This window comes from Salminus brasiliensis, chromosome 25 (assembly GCF_030463535.1).
Source record: "Salminus brasiliensis chromosome 25, fSalBra1.hap2, whole genome shotgun sequence".
NCBI classification, from domain to species: Eukaryota; Metazoa; Chordata; class Actinopteri; order Characiformes; family Bryconidae; genus Salminus; species Salminus brasiliensis.
The window spans coordinates 25,106,646-25,129,901 of NC_132902.1; the positions used below are offsets into that span (position 1 = coordinate 25,106,646).

Genomic DNA, 23,256 nt, shown 5'->3' on the forward strand with positions numbered 1-23,256 from the left:
CTGAGCTCAGAGCAGAGTGCAGAAAAGCCTCCAACTGACTCAGTAACTGCAGCAGAGCTCCAGACCTGCTGCTGCTGCTGGTAGAGCTTAGAGTAAAGGGGGACCAGCTCCATATTAATACAGCCTATGGGTTTAGAATGGGGGGTCATAAAAGCTCCTGTAGATGTCCCAATACTTTTGTCCATTTAGCGTATTTTGCTGGTTTAAAATTGTGCCAAATGTTGGTTTTTGACATTTACAAATGAAAACATCTGTCTAAACATCTGTCCAACATGTCAGGGGCACAAGGGGGGCTACGCAATATTCTGCAGGTGGTTTTAATGTTATGGCAGGTGTCTACACACACAGACACTCACTCACACAGCACTGCCAGTGGGAAGGTGGAAGAAGTGGCCCAGGTGACAGGAAGTGACATCACGACAAACAGGCAGAGTGACAGATGGAGGGCGTCTGCGGAGGTTGCTGTGGCCGCACTTGTTTTCTTCCAGTTGTCTTAGCGCCGGATCCAAGCCGATCCGTGTGTGTGTGTGTGTGTGTGTGTGTGTGTAATGAGCACTGTTTTGCTTGGCACACACTCCTCTTTGTTTGTCAGGATTCCGAAGGCGGGTCCTCGGAGGACCCCCCTTGCCTAATTCCCCAGCCGCCCCTCGCGCTGCCTGTATGCAATTAACAGAGTAATTAAAAGCTTGATGAGCTAATTGGTGTTGGGTGAAGCTGCAGGTGTTTTGATTGGGGAGCTTGTTTGTGGAAGTGCAGAGAGTAAACATGTTCCAATTGCCGCTAATTTTTGGCTTCGTTTTTTCCCCCGTAATTTAAGTAATATGGGCGTTGAGGGGAAAGCCAGGCCAAAGCTGCTCCTGCTTAAAGGGGAGATCCATCAGTTTCAGTGGTTGAGATGTAAACAGACAACCTAGAGTCAGTGAGAGTCAGCCAAGAGTCAATCAAAGTCAGCCAAGAGTCATTCAGAGTCAATTTGAGTCAGCCAAGAGTGAGTCAGAGTCAGTGAGAGTCAGCCAAGAGTGAGTCAGAGTCAGCCAAGAATCAGTCAGAGTCAATTTGAGTCAGCCAAGAGTGAGTCAGAGTCAATCAGAGTCAGCCAAGAGTCAATTAGAGTCAGCCTAGAGTCAGTGAGAGCCAGTCCGTGTCAATCAGAGTCAGCCAAGAGTCAATCAGAGTCAGCCTAGAGTTAGTGAGAGTCAGCCTAGAGTCAGTGAGAGTCAGTCAGTGTCAATCAGAGTCAGCCAAGAGTCAGTCAGAGTCAATTTAAGTCAGCCTAGAGTCAGTGAGAGTCAGCCAAGAGTCAATCAGAGTCAGCCAGAGTCAATTTGAGTCAACCAAGAGCCAGTCAGAGTGAGTCAGAGTCAATCAGAGTCAGCCAAGAGCCAGCCTGAGTCTTATGTGTGATGATGATGATGATGATGATGATGAAGGTAAAATAGTGGAGAATTATTCAGGCATTATTTGTTTTGCCACACAACACCCTGCATGTATCCCTCCACCCTTTTAATAGCTTACACTCCTAAACAGGAAACTTCTCAAAGCTCCGGTAAACCAGTGCCCCAGTCATCATCATCATCATCATCATCATCATCATCATCATCAGCTGTGAGGGACCTGTCTGCTGTCTTCTCCACAGCCTCCCATTCACTCTCTCTCTCTCTCTCTCTCTCTCTCTCTTTCTCTCTCTCTCTGTACTGCTGTCAGCTCTCGTGCAGTCCTGTTGGTCCCCAGGTGGTTGAGCTGTGTGTGTGTGTGTGTGTGTGTGTGTGTGTGTGTGTGTGTGTGTGTGTGTGTGTGTGTGAATAAATGAGCGAGAGAGGTATTGATGATCAGGTGTGTGTGTGTGTGTGTGTATGTGGCTTTACAGAAGGCTCTGAACGCTGAGCCTGAAGACACACACGACTGCACGCACCGTGAACACACTCCCCAGCCACACACACCGCTGTTACCGTCGGCAACAGGAGGAGAAATATATATATATATATATATATATAAAGACAGCAAAACAAATCCAACTGTCACAAGCAACAAGTTCGGCAACAACTTCAGAGTGTGTTTGCACAGGACTGTGTGTGTGTGTGTGTGTGTGTGTGTGTGTGTGTGTGCTGAGACCTCTGAACAGAATGCAGGTACAGTGCGATATACAGTGTTTTGCTCAAATTAGGACACTGACAAGTACACCAGTGTGTGTTTGGTGTGTGTGTGGACTGCATCTTTCCTGCAGAGTGGCCACAAACACAGTTTGTGTGTGTGTGTGTGTGTGTGTGTGTGTGTGTGTATGTGAATGCCCAGTGTAGTTCTAACACTCTCCAGATGGGCAGGTTATGGAGCTGTTCTTGGCGCGACTGTCCGCGGCCGAATGTCACAAATACTTTCCTTTATTTAGGAATGACTGGGCCCGGCTCCGGGGTGGGGGGTGGTGGGGAGGTTTAGGGTGCATGAAGGAGGGGGGGGGGGGGGGGGGGTGCGGGAGGGACACAACATCTGGATTTTATTTGAAGCTGCTGGGAAAATCAGAAAAGGAAGTTTTTTCTCTTGAGCTGTTTTCAGCAGAGGAGCAACCTAATATAGCACTGATGATTTTCCTACAGAGAACAGCTAGAGCATCTACACCAGAACCATCATGGCAGAGGCAGAGAGACAGAGGAAAAGAATGAGAGAGAGAGAGAGAGAGAGAGAGAGAGAGAGAGAGAGAGAGAGAGAGAGAGTGGATAGTAGAAAGGTACCTTCAGTTAAATTAAGCTGTTTTAACCTAGTAGCCGTTCTCCGCAGGCCCCCTAGTGGTCATTCCACTGATAGAACAGAAACATACTGGTTAAGTGTGTGTTAACTGGTGTACATCTGTTCCAGTAGTGCATGTCCACACTGCACACAGAAAAATAGACCAGTGTGTAGAATCCATCAGTAAAGCTTTCTGTGAGCTACCATGTTTTTACTGCTTTAGCTCTTGTTGGATGCGCTGGATTTTTTCCCAAAGCAGTGTGAGCTTATTTAGAGCTCAGTTTGGGTCTGTATTATTATTATAATTATTAATATTTCAGTGATGTGTGACTGATATTGCTAGAACAACCGGTACGTTTCATGTTACACCAGCAGAATGACCACTAGGGGGCCTGAGGGCTAAAAAGAGGCTAGGAAGTTACCCTCAAACAGAATAAGCTACTTCAGGCTTAATTCTCGCTACGGTGGCTCTAGAATATCCCACAAAGTTAGCGCTTTCTGAGATGCTACCACCTTTGCCCACTGTCCCAATCATGTCAGAATATTATGACCATTGCTGGTTTGGATCTCGGCCCAGGACGTCACATGAGTATGAATAAGCGAGCACACCAGTCAGTTGTAGCAGAGTGCAAAACGATCGTCATGAGCAAATTGAGCAACTTGACTGATGTCCAAAAGGGTGGTAGCAGGGTGGGAGTACTGAGACTGGACGTCTTGCGCGTTGAGAGCCTCCCAACGGCATAGCAGCGGTGCCCTACAGGCCATTTATGCCAGAGGGGAACAACGACTTTGCACGAGTGGTACAGAGCCATCCACTGACCACCTTCAGTCGCCTAATAAAGCCAAGGGTGGTTATTTTATATTAGTTAGGTGGTCATAATGTTCTGATAGGACTGTGCGAAAGAACATTGCATGCATTAATACACAGATCAGCCATATCATAATAGTGATCCGTCAAAATATTAGTTTATTTCCATGTCGATCAGTGGAATGGCCACTAGGGGGCTTCATCAAATCTTGACCTCAAGAAGCGATGTATCGCTACGCCTCCACCAGCGTCCCCTGCGCTGTGGAGCCTGGCTGAGTCTCCATGTCCTACTGTACTGTAGTCTGACATATGTGCGACTCTACATGACCCCTGCATACTTTCTCACACACATCTACACACATGGGCCTTCTCGGGCGCCCTCTCACTCTCTCACACACTCTCTTTCTCTCTCTCACACAGACATGTTCTCAGGGGTCTGTTCAACTTTTGATTAAAAAGGCATTTATTGTTATCTGGATGTTTGTTTTTGCTAAACATATTTGCTCAGCTGAAGACGGCCTGTCCAGGCTCACGGAGGTTCTGCAGTGTGTGTGTGTGTGTGTGTGTGTGTGTTGCTGATCTGTAACAGACAGAGACAGCTCTGAAGCAGCTGGAGAAAAGCTGTAGCTTTAGGAAGCAGCGTGGCGGCTGTCAGCTGCACAGACAAAGCTAAAAATGAGCCGCGTTAGCGAACGGTGCTAAGACCTGAGCTTCTGCGTAGGATGAAGACATCAGCGTTATTGAACGAACTCTGCAGCAGTTCATTAATCGATCAGCTAAGAGGTTTACTTCTTCTGAAGTTCTGCACTGGAGCTACACTAAAAGGACAAAAGTATTTGGACACCTGCTCAACCTTCTGAAACTAATGGCTTTAAAAAGAGCTGATCCTGCTTTTGTTGGAGTAACTGTCTCTACTGTCCAGGGAAGATTGTCCAGGCTTTTTTTTTATAGATTTTGGAGCATTGGGGCATTGCTGTGAGGATTTGATTGTATCCAGCAACAAGAGTGTTAGTGAGGTCAGGATGTTGGATGATGATGATCACCACCCCACCCTATCATCCCCAACTCTCCAACTTATCTCAGAAGTACTGGATGGAGCGCCACCATACATCACTCCAGAGAACACAGTTCCTCCACTGCTTCACAGCTTGGTGCTGGGGGTCTTTATACCCCTCTACTAGCCCACGCCTGGGATTAGGCAGCATGGAGCCGATAGAGTCATGATGTTTATCTGCTCCAGAGAGTCCTATTCTATTGGCAGTGTGTCTTTGCCTATAGGGACTGGACAAGCTGTGTGTGTGCATTTGCACATCTGTGTCAGCAAACTTAAATTAGCTGAATGCATTCATTAGAAGGGGCGTCCACAAACATTTGGACATACTGTGTGTATGGTACAGTTTTACAGTTTGTCTGGCCGTACGTGTCTGTGCAGCCAGAAAGAGCACCGGAGAGAGAGAGGATGTGGGAAGCAATGGAGGAGCAGAGGATGGATGGCTTTTTAGGGATCGGGAGGGGGTGAATGGATGGGTTTTCGGGGGGTGCCGGTGTCAGGGTACGGAGGGCCGGGGTCCTGCTGTTCTGATGTGCGGCGCTGTGTGTGTGTTTGTGTGGCATGATGGGGAGCAGATGTGGAAAGGCAGGCGGTCGGGCACGGTGCCAGAGCAGCTGGGAGAAATTAAAAACAACAGCATTCCTGGAGACTAGGGGAATTACAGAGAGAGAGAGAGGGAGGGAGGGAGAGCGAGGGAGAGCGAGGGAGGGAGAGGGGTGGAAGAGAGTCCATATGGAAAGATAGAGAGAGGAGAGAGAGAGAAAAGGAGAAAGAGGAGAGGCGAGGGAATCTTCCTTTGTGTGGTTAAAAGTTAAAAGCTGTTCAGGACGAGGGCGGCGTCTCATTAGTTAACGGTTAATTCAGAATTAGCGGTTAATTCACAATTACAGGAGGGTACACTATGCAAATGAGCCCTCCAACCAATCACAGTTCTTTTTACTGTGTGCTGCGATCCATCGGTGTGTGTATTTATGTTCAATTCAACCAGGCCTTAAAGGGGAAGTTCAGTGGGAAATCATATTAGCGTGATTTGATGTAGTTGATCAGCCAAGACATGTTTGGTATCCGATAAGTGCTTCTGTAGTATACAACAGGAGATGCTAGGCTAACATTGCTAAAAAAAACACTGGACTTGGATTGTCACCAATTTCATCTGTGAATATATCTGTTCACACAGTCAACAAATCTTGATTTATTGGCTTCAAAAGAAAATATAGTAATATGATATGGATCAAAGCAACCAAATGTGAACTATTTGGATTTGGAAATGAACACAGGCCAGGCTTTAAAAGGGGCAGTTCAGTGACCGGACCCCAGGTGCAGTCAATCAGCCAAGAGAGGTTTGAGTCTGATGAGTATTTCCTTAGTGTACAGCAGGAGATGCTAGGCTAACATTGCTAACAAACACTGAACTTAGATTGTCATCAATCTCATCTGAGTCAATACATGCCCAAATATTAATTCATATACTTTGAAAATACGGCATCTGATGTGTGCTGATTTCGTTTAAAATGGGGATGCTAGGCTAATGTTGCTAACAAACACTGGGCTTAGACTGTCACCAATTTCTTTTTTCTTAAATACTTGCCCAAATTTGAATTTATTAGCTTAAAAAAATTATCGAAAGTAAAAACAATAATAGAAAAAAAGATAATAATCAAAATGGATCAAAGTATTTCTGTCCTGCAACCATTTGTAAACTATTTGGCTCTAATAAATACAGGCCAGGCTTTAAAGGGGCAGTTCAGTGACAGATCAAATCAAATGAGCATGATCGATTACGGACCCTAGATGCAGCCAGGACAGGTTTGGTATCTGACAGATGCTTCTTTAGTTTAAAATGGGAGATGCTAGGCTTATGTTGCTAACAAACACTGGGCCTAGACTGTCTCTAATTGATAAATACACACCCAAATGCATATTTATTGGCTTTAGAAATCAATCAGAAAGCACCATAAACAAGCTAAATAATAATAATATGCAGTGGATACACATTGTTTATGTATTTATACTAAAACTGGGGACGTAACTCCAGACGGATGCTTTAATATTCAGCTCTGTGGAGAGGTTTATGGTTGTGTTTATAGGCTGTCATGTAGGCCAGACCATGTTCTAAACCATATCTGTGCCAAATAAATACACTGTTTAGGGCGTATGTTCACCATGATGAGACTGGTGACCCTCTAAGTCCAGTGTTTGTTAGCAAGGTTAGCCTACAGCCTCCCATTCTAATCTAAAGAAGCACACATCAGATATCAAACATGACTTGGCTGATCTGCTGCACGCTTGTTTAGCTTTGCACCGAACTGTTCCTTTAACCACCCCTCACTATTGCTGCTGTTCAATATCTGTGAGGCATATCATGATCACAATACTTGAACAGCAATATGATCGCAATGGCAGCATTCCTTCCCTCAGTACACAGTGAAACACACACCCAGCAGTCTGAATCCTGCATTTCTAGGCCTTGTCATTACAGGACGGTTTCTTCTTGTTTGTTGCTTTAGTGAAAGCACATGTCCGCCGAACCATAAAAGCCCCAGAAATAGCGGGTGAATTACAAACCCGAGTCTGTGCTCACGGCTCCGCTTCTGCAGCTGGTCGTGGCAAACATCGGACGCCGGGTTGTTTTTAGCCATCAAATAGCTCTGGGTTTCCTCCGTAGTGGCACAGACATGTGGGGAAGCGGCCGGTGGCGGTGTAACGTCATTACAGAGGAATTACACGCGCCTCTAGGAGGTCCATTAGAAACACATTGTATCCTGAGCAGATCTATTTGGCTTATTGAAATCTCAGTGTGACTCCTTTTTGGGAGTGTGTGTGTGTGCATGTGTTATGGCAGATCCAGCACAAGAATGTCCCCACTTTGTTGGTAAAACAGGTCAAATCTGTGCTTTGTAAATGCTAAAGGTTAGATTAGAGGTAATGGACATTATAGAACATTATAGGTACATATATGGGACATTATAGGTACTCCAAATATATATAAATATGACATGGGCAATGTTACAGTAAGCTACAGTAATGTGCATGCATGTTTTTAGGGGAGATCCAACACAAGAATGTCCCCACTTTGTTGGTAAAACAGGTCAAATCTGTGCTTCGTAAATGCTTATGGTTAGATTAGAGGTAATGGACATTATAGAACATTATAGGTACATATATGGGACATTATAGGTACTCCATCCATATAATGATACATAGGCAATGCTACAGTAAGCTATAGTAATGTGCATGCATGTTTTAGGGGAGCTCCAGCATAAAAATACAACAGGTACAATCAGTTAAGCTACGATTAAAATGTAGCTTTAAGGACAGATATGGGACATATTACTACATATAGGTGTTTTATATATATATATATGGGACATAACACATATATACATATATCATTGCATAGAGGCACTTTCATATATGGTGTGTGTGTGTGTTTGGTTGGGTCACTTCCTGTCTGGCTAATAGAATAAGTGGATGCATGTTTATGGGAAGCTGCAGCACACTGTAGTCAGATGTTAAGAGCAGTTTGATTGACAGCTCGGTCCAGATGTGCAGACTGTCTGGAGAAGGCGAGATGCTCAGCTGGACTGGTTCAGATTTCTTCCTCTTATTCACCCCTCCACCCACCCCCATCACCCCCCCCCCCCCAATCCACCCCCATCACCACCCCCACCCCCCAACATTGTCTCGTTCTCTCACGGTGAGCGTTTTCCTGTCCTTGGGCACAATAGGAGCACAGATGGTCACAGATGGGGGTTCGTACGTTGTGGACTTTTTAATGTATTAAGAGTAAAATCCAGAGCACTCTCTCTCACCCTCGCTCTCTCACCCTCGCTCTCTCCCTGTCTGCCATGTCCTTTAGCTGGTCAGATTAAACAGCTGTCTGTAATCCCACAGTGGAAGCAGACAGGGCCGGACATACTCCTATTTTTTTTCTCAGTCTTCTCCCACTCTTTCACGCTCTCTCTGTCCATCCTTCGGGAGACCTCTCGTCCAGGCCTCGGCTACCCCCAGAATCCTCTGGGAGAGTGAGCAGCAGTTGTCATGTGGAGATGGGGTGGGTGATGGGGTGGGGAGTGTTCTCCCTCAGGAGCAAATTAGGAGCTGTGATTAAGGGCTGTTTTTGGACACAGTGAGGGTCAAACAGACGACCAGGAGAGTGTGGAGAACTGACAAAAGTATTTGGACACCTGCTGATTCATTGTTTCTTCTGAAATCAAGGATTTTGTTGGAGTAACTGTCTCTACTGTCCAGGGAAGAAGACTTGCTACTAGATTTTGGAGAAGCATTGCTGTGAGGATTTGATTGCATACAGCGACAGGGGCAGTTTTAGTGAGGTCAGGATGTTGGATGATGATCATCACCCCACCTCATCATCCCCAACTCATCCCAAAAGTACTGGATGGCGCTCCACCATCATCATTCCAGAGAACACCGTTCTTCCACTGCTCCACAGCTCATTGCTGGGGGGCTTTAGACCCCTCTACTAGCCCACGCCTGGCATTAGGCAGCATGGTGCCAATAGGCTCATATTTATGTTTATCTGCTCCAGGGAGTCCTATTCTATTGGCAGTACTTTTCTACAGGAATTAGACTAAGCTGTGTGTGTGTGTGTGTATGTGTGTGTGCGTGTGTGTGTGTGTGTGTGTGTGTGTGTGTGTGTGTGTGTATGTGTGCATTTACACTTACAACGTAAATCTCTCTGAATAATTTGGTCTGATTATGAGGCAGTTTTACACCCTCATGAAGAACTCAGCTGGTGACATCAGTCCATGTGTGGCTCCAGTATCTGTGTGTGTGTGTGTGTGTGTGTGCGTGTGTGTGTGCAGTTGTTTGTCTGGTGGCTCAGTATGGGCCTGTACTGGGTGACTGATGGACAGAAGGGGCTGCTGGAGTCCAGGGCATTTCACTCTACCTGCCTACATTTGGCCATGACTCAGGGAACAGTCGCACACCACTACACACACACACACACACACACACACACACACACACACACACACTGGCGCACGGCTATTTTCGTCAGCAGGGGCATTAACACTAACACCTTGTTATGTTTATTGCCCTGGGGCACTGGTCAGGTTTTTAATGAACACACTGCTAACGGCTGTCATGGGCACCTTGACCCCCAGGGAAGAGTCCTGAGGAGCAAAGCAGGACAGCTTGACACCGTCCACCTCTCCAGTGGCCAGAGACCTTCTGATGATAACTGTTAAAATAAACAACATCATTCTCTACGAAAGATCATCACTGTCCAACCAAACACCACCATTCTCCATCACACACCACCCCTCTCCAACAAAGACAATTATCCACCAGCCACCGCCGCTCTCCAACAGACACCTCCATTCTCCAACAAATACCAATGGTCTCCAACAAACAGTGAACTTCTCCACAGAACACCATTTTTTTTACCAAACAGCACCATCCTTTAACCCCATGATTCTCCAACAAACACCACCCCTCTCCAACAGACACCACCATTCTCCAACAGACACCACCAGCCTCCATTACAGACCACCATTCTCCACCAAACACTATCATTGTCCAACAACGTCCACGGTTCTCCAACAGACACTATGTATCTCTACCAAACACCACAATTTCCCAGCACCACCATTCTTCACCAACCACCACCGTTCTCCAGCAAACACCAACATTCTCCAACAAAGACCATTGGTCTCCAGCAAACAGTGGACCATTCTCCATTACAGACCATCACTGTCCACTGTATGTGTTTCTGTATGTGTAAACCTACAAAGTGCAACTACATGTTAGGTACAATGGGTGTTTCTGATAAAAAGGCCAAGGAGTGTGCCTACAAGATGTTTTACACCAGTGAACTGGCAATACCATCACAGTCTAATATTTCATCAGTGGCATCTCCACCGTCCAAGCTCTCAGAGTAGCCAAGCAGTTAATCTGAACTGCCAGCACCCATAGAGTCCTCCAGGTTGGAGCAGAAAGCACACCCCACCTGCCCCCCACCCCCCAAACTGGGTCCAGTCTTTGTACCCTGTCACCCTGCTGCAGCTGTTGTCCCTGTAAGGTCGAGCACCAATTATCTGCCTGTTAGTGGTTTGGCTGTGACCCTGTGCGTTTGGTTATTTTTGCACTTGACAGTTCTACTGATAGGACAGCAGGGCTGTGAGCTGATGGAGGTGGTGGTGGTGGTGGTGGTGGGCTGGCGGGGGAGGGAGGGAGGGGGGGGTACTCCGAACATGGCCCCGGCAGCCGCAGCGTGTGAGTCTCTGTGTGTGTGTGTGTTTACGGGGGGCCTAGCTGACCCGGTGGAAGGTGACGGGCGAATGGAGCGGAGGCAACTGATCCACAGTGAGTGACTGGACTGAGACAAGAGGCGCCGGAGAGAGCCTGCTGCTCAACACATGCTCTCACACACACATGCACATGCACAAATAGACACACAAAAGCGCAATCAGACGCACACACAAGTATAATCACACACACTCGTAATCATGCTCGCTTCAGCACGTACAAGAACGTGCACCCTCAAACGTAGGAGAGAGCCGGGCATAGCCTTACACAGGGTAAAATGTAACATGGACGTTTATGTGGTCAAACAGGTTCAAGTAAAACATCTCTCGGGTTCCCATAGAAATGTCATCTGCCATTTTTTAAAGTAATCAGACAGATATTTCTCCAGATTCATCCATGTACCATAAAATCACTTAAGAAGCAGATCAGCAACTCACAGTGAGAGCTAGCCTGGCTAAAGTACAGCCTCCAAACATGGTGGAGGTAGTTTCATCAGCAACTCACAGTGAGAGCTAGCCAGGCTAAAGTACAGCCTCCAAACATGGTGGAGGTAGTTTCATCAGCAACTCACAGTGAGAGCTAGCCTGGCTAAAGTACAGCCTCCAAACATGGTGGAGGTAGTTTCATCAGCAACTCACAGTGAGAGCTAGCCTGGCTAAAGTACAGCCTCCAAACATGGTGGAGGTAGTTTCATCAGCAACTCACAGTGAGAGCTAGCCTGGCTAAAGTACAGCCTCCAAACATGGTGGAGGTAGTTTCATCAGCAACTCACAGTGAGAGCTAGAAAGTCTAAAGCACAGCCTTCAAACATGGTGGAGGTAGTTTCATCAGCAACTCTGTTGACTGCTGGAGCTCCAGACAAAACCTCTTGGACAAATCTGAGTGGCATTTCATCTATATCATCCATCATCAGTATCCGACCTCACTAATTTTCTCATGGCCGAATGCCATCAAATCCTCATAGCAATGTTCCAAAATCTAGTGTAGAGTAGAGTAGAGGCTGTTACTGCAGCAAAGGGGAAACAAACTGCCTGTTATTACCCTTGATTTCGAAAGCAGCTCTGGAGGAGAAGGTGTCTACAAACTTTTGGACATGTAGTGTGTATGGTAGATGTATGAAATATCGCCGAGAGAGAGAGAGAGAGAGAGAGAGAGAGAAAGAGAGAGAGAGAGAGAAAGAGAGAAAGAGAGACAAGCTGCTGTCGGGGTAGCTCTTAGATCTGCCTCCAGTTCCATCCTTTTGGAGTCCCCCCGCCACAGTGTGCACACACTGTTTATTCACACCACACACACACTCACACACACACACAGGATCTGTCCCTTGATGAGCTCTGATCGAGACGCCATCTGTGTAAATATTCCTCCTTTTATGAGTTTTAAACCGGCCTCCCTCTGGTGCTCCTCCGAGTGTGAGTGGTGTACAGTGACCGGGGCAGTCGCGCGTGTGTTAACTGGATTAATGCGCAGTCTGATGACAGAGTTTGGGAGAGATACTCTTTCAGTAACTGGACGGAGTGGTGATCGCTCCAGCAGATGGGTCTGGGAAAAAAGTGGTGGCACCTGACCAGTGCGAGCAAGGTGAACGAGGGAGCACTGCCTTCTTTGGCATTGGAGAAGACATGAGAAGGGAGGAGAGGGGTAAGGGAGAAAGGAAAAGGTAGAAAAGAAATGATGGTGGTAGAGGGTAGAGCTCTATGATGGTGGTAGAGCTCTATGATGGTGGTAGAGGGTAGAGCTCTATGATGGTGGTAGAGCTCTATGATGGTGGTAGAGGGTAGAGCTCTATGATGGTGGTAGAGCTCTATGATGGTGGTAGAGGGTAGAGCTCTATGATGGTGGTAGAGCTCTATGATGGTGGTAGAGGGTAGAGCTCTATGATGGTGGTAGAGCTCTATGATGGTGGTAGAGGGTAGAGCTCTATGATGGTGGTAGAGCTCTATGATGGTGGTAGAGGGTAGAGCTCTATGATGGTGGTAGAGCTCTATGATGGTGGTAGAGGGTAGAGCTCTATGATGGTGGTAGAGCTCTATGATGGTGGTAGAGCTCTATGATGGTGGTAGAGGGTAGAGCTCTATGATGGTGGTAGAGCTCTATGATGGTGGTAGAGGGTAGAGCTCTATGATGGTGGTAGAGCTCTATGATGGTGGTAGAGGGTAGAGCTCTATGATGGTGGTAGAGCTCTATGATGGTGGTAGAGGGTAGAGCTCTATGATGGTGGTAGAGCTCTATGATGGTGGTAGAGCTCTATGATGGTGGTAGAGGGTTGAGCTTTATGATGGTGGTAGAGCTCTATCATGGTGGTAGAGCTCTATGATGGTGGTAGAGCTCTATGATGGTGGTAGAGGGTAGAGCCCAATGATGGTGGTAGAGGATAGAGTTCTGTGATGGTGGTAGAGGGTAGAGCTCTGTGATGGTGGTAGAGGGTAAAGCTCAATGATGGTGGTAGAGCTCTATGATGGTGGTAGATGGTAGAGCACTATGATGGTGGTAGAGGATAGAGCTCTATGATGGTGGTAGATGGTAGAGCACTATGATGGTGGTAGAGGATAGAGCTCTATGATGGTGGTAGAGGGTAGAGCTCTAAGATGGTGGTAGAGGGTAGAGCTCTAAGATGGTGGTAGAGCTCTATAATGATGACAGAGCTCTATAATGATGGTAGAGCTCTTTGGTAGATCTCTATGATGTTAGTAGATGGTAGAGCTCTATAATGATAGTGAAGCTCTATGATGTTGGTAGATGGTAGAGCGCTATGATGTTAGAAGAGAGTAGAGCTCTATAATGATAGTGAAGCTCTATGATGTTGGTAGATGGTAGAGCGCTATGATGTTAGAAGAGAGTAGAGCTCTATAATGATGACAGAGCTCTATAATGATGGTAGAGCTCTTTGGTAGATCTCTATGATGTTAGAAGAGAGTAGAGCTCTATAATGATAGTGAAGCTCTATGATGTTGGTAGATGGTAGAGCTCTAAAATGACGGTAGAGGTCTGTAATGATGGAAGCGCTCTCTGATGTTAGTGGAGCTGTGATGAAGGTAAAGCTCTGTGATTGACAGCAGCAGATCCAGCTGCACTTGTCACTGACAGTCAAGCTCCTTTCCATCCGTAGGTCGGGGTTGGGGGTGGGTGTGAGGGGATGGGGGGGCAGTTGGGGGAAGACGGGGGGTGTGTGTGTCTGTGTGTGTGTGTGTGTGTGTGTGTGTAGGACACCGATGGGGATGTCAGAACTTGCAGGGGGCAGCGTTGGGGTCCCGTCAGCAGCAGCTGAGCGGGAGAACAGGTGGTACTGGATGTTTCCAACAGAAGGGTTACTGGATTTACTCCCAGAGCGCGAGCCCTGTACACACTGTGTGCATCTATCCTACCAGGACTGCACGGCTCTAAAGCTATCAAACACATTACGACTTGTGAATAGATGTCCATTAGAGCAATGGTGGACCAGGAGGACGCTGGCGTTCGTGTTCCTGTGTAAGCTGCTCAATGGAGGTAGGTGAAGGGATTTTTGCAGGACGCTTCGGGCTGAACTGTCCGTGCTTGGGTCCTGTAGGTGGTGGCACGTTATTGATCACGGGTGATCAGAGCAGGTTTGCAGGAGTCGTGCTGTGCTTGTCTGAGGGTGCTTGCTCTGTGTGTGTTTACTCCCGATGTGGGTTTTGCTGCAGATATGACCGTAGAAATGCTGCTGACCCTTCTGGTCAGGTTCATACTGAATTGCGCTAAACTCCTTGTCTCTCCTGTGTCTCTGTAGGTAGCGCTGAAACGAAGCTTGGAACAATGCCAGATTCACCAGCTGATGTCAAAACCCAGCCCAGGTCGACGCCGCCCACAATGCCACCTCCACCACCTGCCGTGAGCCAGGCAGCCAATCGCAACGCTTCATTCACACCCACCACCAGTAAGTGCGGTTTATTGAATGCCTGATTGAACTCCTGGAATTGCGTTAATTATTAATTATTGCATTTTTGAACAGTGCCAGTCAGAGCGCTGGGTTGTGGGTTCAATACCTGGGTTTGTTAAGTTGCCACTGTAGAGAACCCAAGGGCTGTAAACACACTCCCTGTCTTCAGCTGGACGCATGTGGGCATCCCTGCGTCGTCCAGTTGGATTTCTGCTATTAATAAATGCGGTAATTTTTTAAATAAATATATTTACATACAATCTGCTTGGATTTTGAGTTTTGGAGAGCCTGCTGTTGAGTATCTATATGTCGACCGTTGATCTGAGTTGAGCTGGTTTAAAAAGGGAACCCCCGAAACTGTAATAATGACATTGCATTGCGGACACCAACTATCTTCTGATTGGATAGACGCATTGTGCTGGTTGGATTAATTTGCATAAAGTTCGGCTCAACTTTTCAATCACATCCCCTTGAGTTGACACACCCGGCTCAGTATGCACCACATGGACATGTCTGATGGACATACACATTCAGTACTATGCAGATGTTTTAAGCCCCTACTCCCATAGTAGTGAGATCTTGTCGGTGAGCTAGTCTGAAGAACAGAGCTTGGTTCCTCCAGGTTTCTCCTGGACGCCCCCCAGTCCAGCCAGCACAGCGTGGAGGATGTGTTCAACTCCATCAGCAGCAGCAGCAGCAGCAGCAGCAGCTCACCTGATTTACCATCAATAAGCCCTGATTTACCACCAAACCAGGTGTTGATCTGAGGAGAACTCTAAATAATACTAGACTCCATGAGAGAGGAGAACTTTGGAGATGTTCTAATGATGAACACAGTGATGGAGAACCACCACCACCTTCTGTAGGAGTGTTATTATCAGCTTGTGTCAATCATAACTGTACCTTCAGGGGGTTGAATGTATGTGAACTAAATAGGTCTCACTTTGCTGTTTCAGCAACCTCACTCTGCAGAACACACACACACACACACTTACACATACACACACACAGTAATACAGTAATACCAGCACTGGGCCACTGTATTCATCCAAACTGCCCTTGAAGATAAGCATGAGTGTATGTCTAGGTATGTGTGTGTGTGTGTGTGTGTGTGTGTGTGTATTTTCATGCCATTGTCTGCCTGTGTGTGCTGAGTGCTGGCAGTGTGTGGTTTGTTTACTGGCCCCACTGAAGCATGGGGTATCTCTGCGCCGGGCACATCTCTCTACCCTATATAGCAATGGTAGGCTGTGTTGTTTCACCTGTTGTGCTTCTCCGCTCACCACTAAAAGCAGCGCACAAGTGCAGAGTCACATGGCCAAAGTCACATGTGTCCGGCCTGGAACGGAGAGATTAAAGGAGGGGGGAGAAATGAAAGAACCCGCGTTCCGCAACATGAATCCACACACACATACAGACACACACACACACACACGGTCACAGCAGTGCGAACATGCCATTGATCCAAGTGGCAAGTGGCTCCGAGTCTTGAGCTTATGCAAAACACACATGCTAACCCACTTACACACACACACACACACACACAGGAACACTAAGGCCATTGCTGTGTTCCAAATTAGAGACCCCTATTCACTAGTCCCTACATTGGAACTATGTAGTACATGGGTATAGGGATATATGGGCTTGCTCTTCACTCCGCTATACCTGTTGAGGTGAACTGTGGGGGTGTGTTATTTAAGAAATAAGCTGTTATTTCAGATATTGCTTAAAACAGGCTGTAGTTGTGTATATACCGCAAAAAAAGCAGTGTATAATGACTAGAAATTTCAGAAGCGGCCTAAATAGTCCACATCATAGTGCATAGGCCAAATACTGCATTATATACCACAGTAAATAAGGCATACTTTTCATACTTAGCCACAAACAGTGCACTGTAGTGTAAAGACCACAGTCTAGGACATAACCCCCAAAATTGCACCATATGTGAGCACAGCAGCCCTAAAATGTGCAATATATAGTGAATAAGCTCATATCTGGGACCTGTAGCCCAAAGTGTATTATGCATTATAAAGGAAATAGAGCATATTTCCATAGGCCGTGGTTTGGATATGGCCTAGAATTAAATACTGGATTATTTACAGTACTAAATAGGGCATACTGTCCCTTTGATTTGGCTCAGGATAGTGCACTGTATAGTGAATCAAACATAGTTACAGACATGGACAGAATAGTGCACTAGATAGTGAAAAAGACATCGTTTTAGACACAGCCTAAATGAATGCACTATGTAGTGAAACAGCCATTGCTAATTCACATAGCCAAAATAGTGCATAGGTTTCAAACACATGCCAAAATAATAAACTACATAGTGAATATGTTTTGGACACAGCCCAGAAAGGTGCACAATCCGGGATATAACCCCCAAAAGTGCACCATATGTGAGCACAGCAGCCCTAAAAAAAAAGTGCAATATATAGTGAATAAGCTCAGATCTGGGACCTGTAGCCCAAAGTGTATTATACATTATAAAGTAAATAGAGCATATATTTGGGAATGCGCAAAATAATGCAAAATATAGTGAATATGGCCTTATTTAAGACATCCAAAAAGTGTGATTATATAGTGAACATGGTGTAGTTTTGATCATAGCCCCAAAAGCTGCATGATATGGTAATCGACCCATATGTCTTCCCATACATAGGCTGTAGTTTGTACATAGTATCAAATGCTGCATTATATACAGTGGTAGTTGTGGCATACTTTTTACTTTTTACACAAAAAAGTGAACTAAATAGTGCATAGGACATAGTTGTGTGTGTCTTGCCGTAGTCTGGTACATAGCCCAAAAATATTATATATTATTGAGATATTGGAGTGAAAGCTTGGGAATGATGCACTTTATAGTGAATAGGGCATTGTTTCAAAAAGCCTAAAACAGACACAGCCCAAAATCAGGGACTATTGAGTGGATGTAGCCTAGAATTACATACTGGATTATGTACAGTAGTAAATAGGGCGTACTTTTCCTTAGATTTAACCCAGGATAGTGGATTGTGTAGGAAATCAAACATAGTTCTAGACATAGACAGAATAGTGCACTAGATAGTGAGAAAGACATTGTTTTAGGCACAGCCTAAATGAACGCAATATAGGATGAGTAGGTTTGGACACAGCCCAAATCAATGCACTATATAGTGCATAGGTTTTAAACACATCCCAAAATAAGGAACTGCATAGTGAATATGTTAATATGTACAGTATTAAATAGGGCATAATTTTCCTTAGATTTAGATTCCTTAAATAGACAGAATAGTGCACTAGATAGTCAGCCCAAAGCAGTGCACTTTATAGTGAATCAGCTGTAGCTTTGGACAGAGCCCCAAACACTGCATTACTGTATATAGTCAATAGAGAAATATATACAATATATGTTTAGCCCCTAAAAGGTTGCTTCAAACATCACTTGGACCCTAAATAATTATATTCTAAATAGGGCATGATTACAGACATGGCTCCAGAGGGTGCATGAAATAGTAAGTCTGGCATAGCTTTCCAAACAGGTCTAAACAGCGTAATATGCAGTGAATAATGAACTACAGGCAGTTCTAGACCCCTAGTGGATGGTTTGGCACATAGATCAAATTGCATCATATAGTAAATACAGCATGGCTTTGCGAAAAAGACACAAACAGTGTAATAATATAGATATAATATAATATAATAATACAGAAGCCATAGATTTAGGCTTCTATCAGCCATGATGTTTGTTTTTCAGCTCTAGTAACGTAAGATGGGAGTGTTTTCTTGCTGCGATGGAGAGCTGAGGGACGGGACGGGACGGAGGGGTAACGAAAGGAGGGCAGCAGGGCTTGATGGAGGTGGAAGGGCTTCTGCATTCTAGACCTAAAGCTGCAAATCTGCTCTCAGCTGGTGGACATGTGTGCAGGCCCGATTTAGCCGCACACCTGCTGGAGGAAGACGAGTAACTCTGGCCGCCGAGCTATTTTAAACCCCTCTTTAACAAGTTCCTCTTATAGTTGTGTCCTAGTGAGCGAGTGGGCAAGTGACAGAGAGTGACAGACCAGCTGGGCGAAGTGTGTGTGTGTGTGTTCTCACTGAGGCGGCTATGAGGCAATAGTTCGGCCAAAAGTCAAATTACAAGGCATGATTGGTGCTTCTTTAGTTTTGCGCTGGAGCTCCCAGGCTAACAGACAGACTTGTGTATGTGGTCTCTGACACTGGACACACACTGTTCCCACCATGTCGAGGGACAAATTGTGTAAGTTGTCGAGGGACAATTGTGTAAGTGCTGCTGTAACAGTGAGGAAGAGGAGGATGGAGAAGGCCTTGACCCACTGTAACCGTGCATGTTTGTGTATGTGTGTGTCCACAGTGTTGAACGGCAGCAGTCACTCCCCTACAGCGCTGAATGGAGCTCCCTCCACCCCGAATGGTTTCAGTAACGGCCCGGCCAGCTCTTCCACCGGCTCTCTGCCCACCCAGCAGCTGCCCCCGGCCTGTGGAGCTCGGCAGCTCTGCAAACTCAAGCGCTTCCTGACCACGCTGCAGCAGTTCGGCAACGACATCTCACCTGAAATCGGAGAGCGTGTCCGCAGCCTGGTGCTCGGCCTGGTGGTGAGTATCTCACCGGATTCCTACTGAGACTGTCTGGACAGACAGACGGACAGACAGATAGATAGACATACAGACGGATAGCTAGACAGACAGATAGACAGACAGATAGATAGACATACAGACGGATAGATAGATAAACAGACAGATAGACAGACAGATAGATAGACCGACAGACAGACAGATAGATAGATAGACAGACAGACAGACAGACAGATGGATAGATAGACAGACAGACAGACAGACGGATAGATAGACAGACAGACAGACAGACAGACGGATAGATAGACATACAGACAGATAGACAGACATACAGACGGATAGATAGACAGACATACAGATGGATAGATAGACAGATGGACAGACAGACAGATAGATAGACAGACAGATGGATAGATAGATAGATAGAATGGACAGGAATGCAGTTAGATAGACTAATAAATAGACAGGCAGACAGACAAAAGGTTGACAGGCGTACAGACGGATGGACTGATGGACAGGTGGGCAGGACAAGTAGGGTGGGTGGGCAGGGTAGGTGGATGGACAGAAGGACAATAAGACAGGTAGATAGATAGACATGTATGTTTTATGTTGCATAGTAACAACTCTCTCTCTCTCTCTCTCTCTGTCTCTCTCTCTCTGTCTCTCTCTCTCTCTCTCTCTGTCTCTCTCTCTCTCTCTGTCTCTGTCTCTCTCTCTCTCTCTCTCTCTTTGTCTCTCTCTCTTTCTGTCTCTCTCTCTGTCTCTCTCTCTCTCTCTCTCTCTCACTTTGTCTCTCTCTCTCTCTGTCTCTCTCTCTCTCTCTCTCTCTCTCACTTTGTCTCTCTCTCTGTCTCTCTCTCTCTCTCTCTCTCTCTCTCTCTGTCTCTCTCTCTCTCTCTCTTTGTCTCTCTCTCTTTCTGTCGCTCTCTCTGTCTCTCTCTCTCTCTCTCTCTCTCTCTCACTTTGTCTCTCTCTCTCTGTCTCTCTCTCGTCTCTCTCTCTCTCTCTGTCTCTCTCCATCAGAACTCCACTCTCACTATAGAAGAATTCCACTCCAAACTCCAGGAGGCCACTAACTTCCCTCTGCGACCCTTCGTCATTCCGTTCCTCAAGGTGAGAGCACCCCCCCCCCAAACACACACACACACACACACACACAGCTAAACACTGATGATTCGATCCACATGTTATTGATGATGCACAATCTAATCAAGTCAATCCGCTGCAGCGCTTCAGTAAACTGGCTGTGTTTTGGCTCCGGCTAAACCGGACCTACACCGGGCTCTCCGTCCAGCTCTGCGGGTGTGTACCGAAAACACGGCTCGCTGCGGTGCGGCGCGGCTGAAGCGTGCTACGCTGGTGGAGAAGTGGCATATGTCCCTCTGTACTAAAGCCTGGCTGTGTGTGTGTGTGTGTGTGTGTGTCTGTATAGAGTCGCTCCTTATGGCACACCATATGGGGCTGAGGGGTAGACTTTGAAAGAGACAGGCAGAGTGACGAACAAAAGGAAGGTAGATGGATGACGGCCAGAATCAATTCAAACACACACACACACACACACACACACACACGTATACTTGATGCACACATTCACTTGATGCACGCACTCTCTTAGTTGCCCACACCGTATTCCCCTGACTGGGATAACATGCAATTCCCACATCATTGTGAGTGTGTGTGAGTGTGTGTGATTGAAGTCCAGTTGATAAAGCCCCCTGAGTAGGCCAGACTGTGCTGTGCCTGCGCTCTGATGATCCAGCCTCTCCATATGGCCCTCATTTGCGATTCATTAAAACTGGCAAACTTGTGTTTACCCCGAGCGGAGCAGAGTGGAGCCGAGTGGCCAAAAGAAGATTTTACTGACAGATGTTAAAGCCGCCTGCTTTCTGCTGCAGACGGCGACTTTAGCCCAATCATAGTGTGTCCTCAAGCGCTGTGCACACACACACACACACACACATATGCCAACTGCACACAATCACACTCATATATATGTATACAGGGCTTATATATGTTATTCCTATCGTGTATCTCCACTTTTGCTATTTGCTATAACTGCCAGAGAAAAGTGAATACATAGTTGGACAAAAGTATTGGGACTCCTCCACATTACACCTACAAGAGCTGACACTTCTGAATGACACTCCATTCTAAACCCATAAGCATTAATAAAATATGGAGCTGGTCCCCCTTTACTCTAAGCTCTACCAGCAGCAGCAGCAGGTCTGGAGCTCTGCTGCAGTTACTGAGTCAGTTGGAGGCTTTTCTGCACTCTGCTCTGAGCTCAGCACTCGGCCCTGACCCCGCTCTGTAACTTTACGTGGTCTGACAGACACTCGGTGGCTGAGCTGCTCTCTGTGAGCTGTTCCTCCTAAACTCTTCCACTGTTCAATAATAACACCACTCACAGCTGATGGAGGAAGATCTAGGAGGGAAGGTCACAAATGTTGTTTGTGCAGCGGTGTCTCCTATTACATACAGAACCACGCTGGAGTTCAGTGAGCTCTTCAGAACCTCCCGTTCTTTCACTGATGTGTGGAAGAAAGGCAGACTGCAGGGCTAGGGGCTTGATTTTATACTCCTGTGGCTGAATGGGCCTGAATCAAACACCTGAATTCAATGATTAAGAGCAGCGTCCCAATACTTTTGTCTATTTGATGTCCATTTGGAAAAGCAACAATAATAAATACTAATACTCTCTCTCTCTCTCTCTCTCTCTCTCTCTCTCACTGTGTGTGTGTGTCAGGCTAACCTGCCTCTGCTGCAGAGGGAGTTGTTACACTGTGCTCGGATGGCTAAGCAGACTCCAGCGCAGTATTTAGCTCAGCACGAGCAGCTGCTGCTGGACGCTAACGCTAGCTCCCCTCTCGACTCTTCTGAAATACTGCTGGAGCTCAACGAACACGGCAAGAGACGCACTCCTGACAGGTAACCCCCCTACACACACACACACACACACAGACGCTCATATATATATATATATAGCTGTGGACGCAGTCTCGGCCACACATAAATATGTAAACATACATAAAGCCAAAGGTACACACACTGGAATGCATGTCAACACAGACTCTCTCACACACACACACTCACACACACACTTACACACGGCCATAGATACACACAGGCATGCAGGCATTGAGTGTGTGTGCTCATTTTAATGTAAATACGTCTGAACATAAATATCTGTACAGTCAAGCAAAGAGTGAAAATGCAGACACACACACACACACACACACACACACACACACTCACACACTCTAAAGCTGAGTTATGGGATGGGTGCTGGAAAGGTTAGGTATGAGGGTGTGAGTGAATAAACGACTGTGAGAGAGAGAGAGAGAGTGTGGGGTACCAAGAGTGAGAAAGTGAGTCAGTGAGTGAGTGAGAGAGTCAACGGACTCACTGTTTCTCTCTCTCTCTCGCTCGCATTCTCTCTCTCGCACGCGCACTCTCTCTCCTATGAGCTGCCCATATGTCAGGGATGTGTCCAGATGGTGATCCTCTGAACCCCTGCCTGAGATGATCCTGAGGGGGAGGGAGAGACAGAGAGAGATAGAGAGATAGAGAGACAGAGACAGAGAGAGAGAGAGAGGGAGAGAGGGAGGGAGAATGGTGGAGCAGGCGATTCCTCTGTAATCCACACACCTCCGGCCCCGGGCCGAGAGCTTGCAGTGGCATGGCGGCTGCTCCAGCTGCTGCTTTGATTTGTGGGAAATCTGACTGCAGTGACGGAGAGACGTTGCGGTGCACAGTCAGACAGACAGACAGACAGACAGACGCGTTACAGACAGGGTGTAACTGTTTGAGGAGTAACCTCACCTAACCCTTCATCAGCCAGGACACTGGAGCTCCGAGGCTTATGGGAATAAATGAAGCCGTCCCATATCTATATGTTGTAATGATATGTCCCATATCCCTTTATGTAATAAT

At 46.5% G+C, this 23,256-nt stretch overlaps 1 protein-coding gene across 4 annotated transcripts in view; it reads left to right on the top strand.

Annotated features, from left to right (window-relative positions):
- The window catches only part of cbfa2t3 (CBFA2/RUNX1 partner transcriptional co-repressor 3), a 70,143-nt gene that overhangs the window by 27,484 nt on the left and 19,403 nt on the right, over positions 1 to 23,256 (top strand). For 3 of the 4 annotated variants that reach the window (XM_072670997.1, XM_072670993.1, XM_072670998.1), the window contains 4 exons: positions 14,599 to 14,745; positions 19,103 to 19,344; positions 20,347 to 20,436; positions 22,070 to 22,251. In XM_072670997.1, the coding sequence (XP_072527098.1) occupies positions 14,599 to 14,745; positions 19,103 to 19,344; positions 20,347 to 20,436; positions 22,070 to 22,251 (661 nt within the window). Of the gene's footprint in view, positions 1 to 14,094; positions 14,337 to 14,598; positions 14,746 to 19,102; positions 19,345 to 20,346; positions 20,437 to 22,069; positions 22,252 to 23,256 lie in introns of those variants that run through there. The other variant, XM_072670996.1, reaches the window with a different exon arrangement.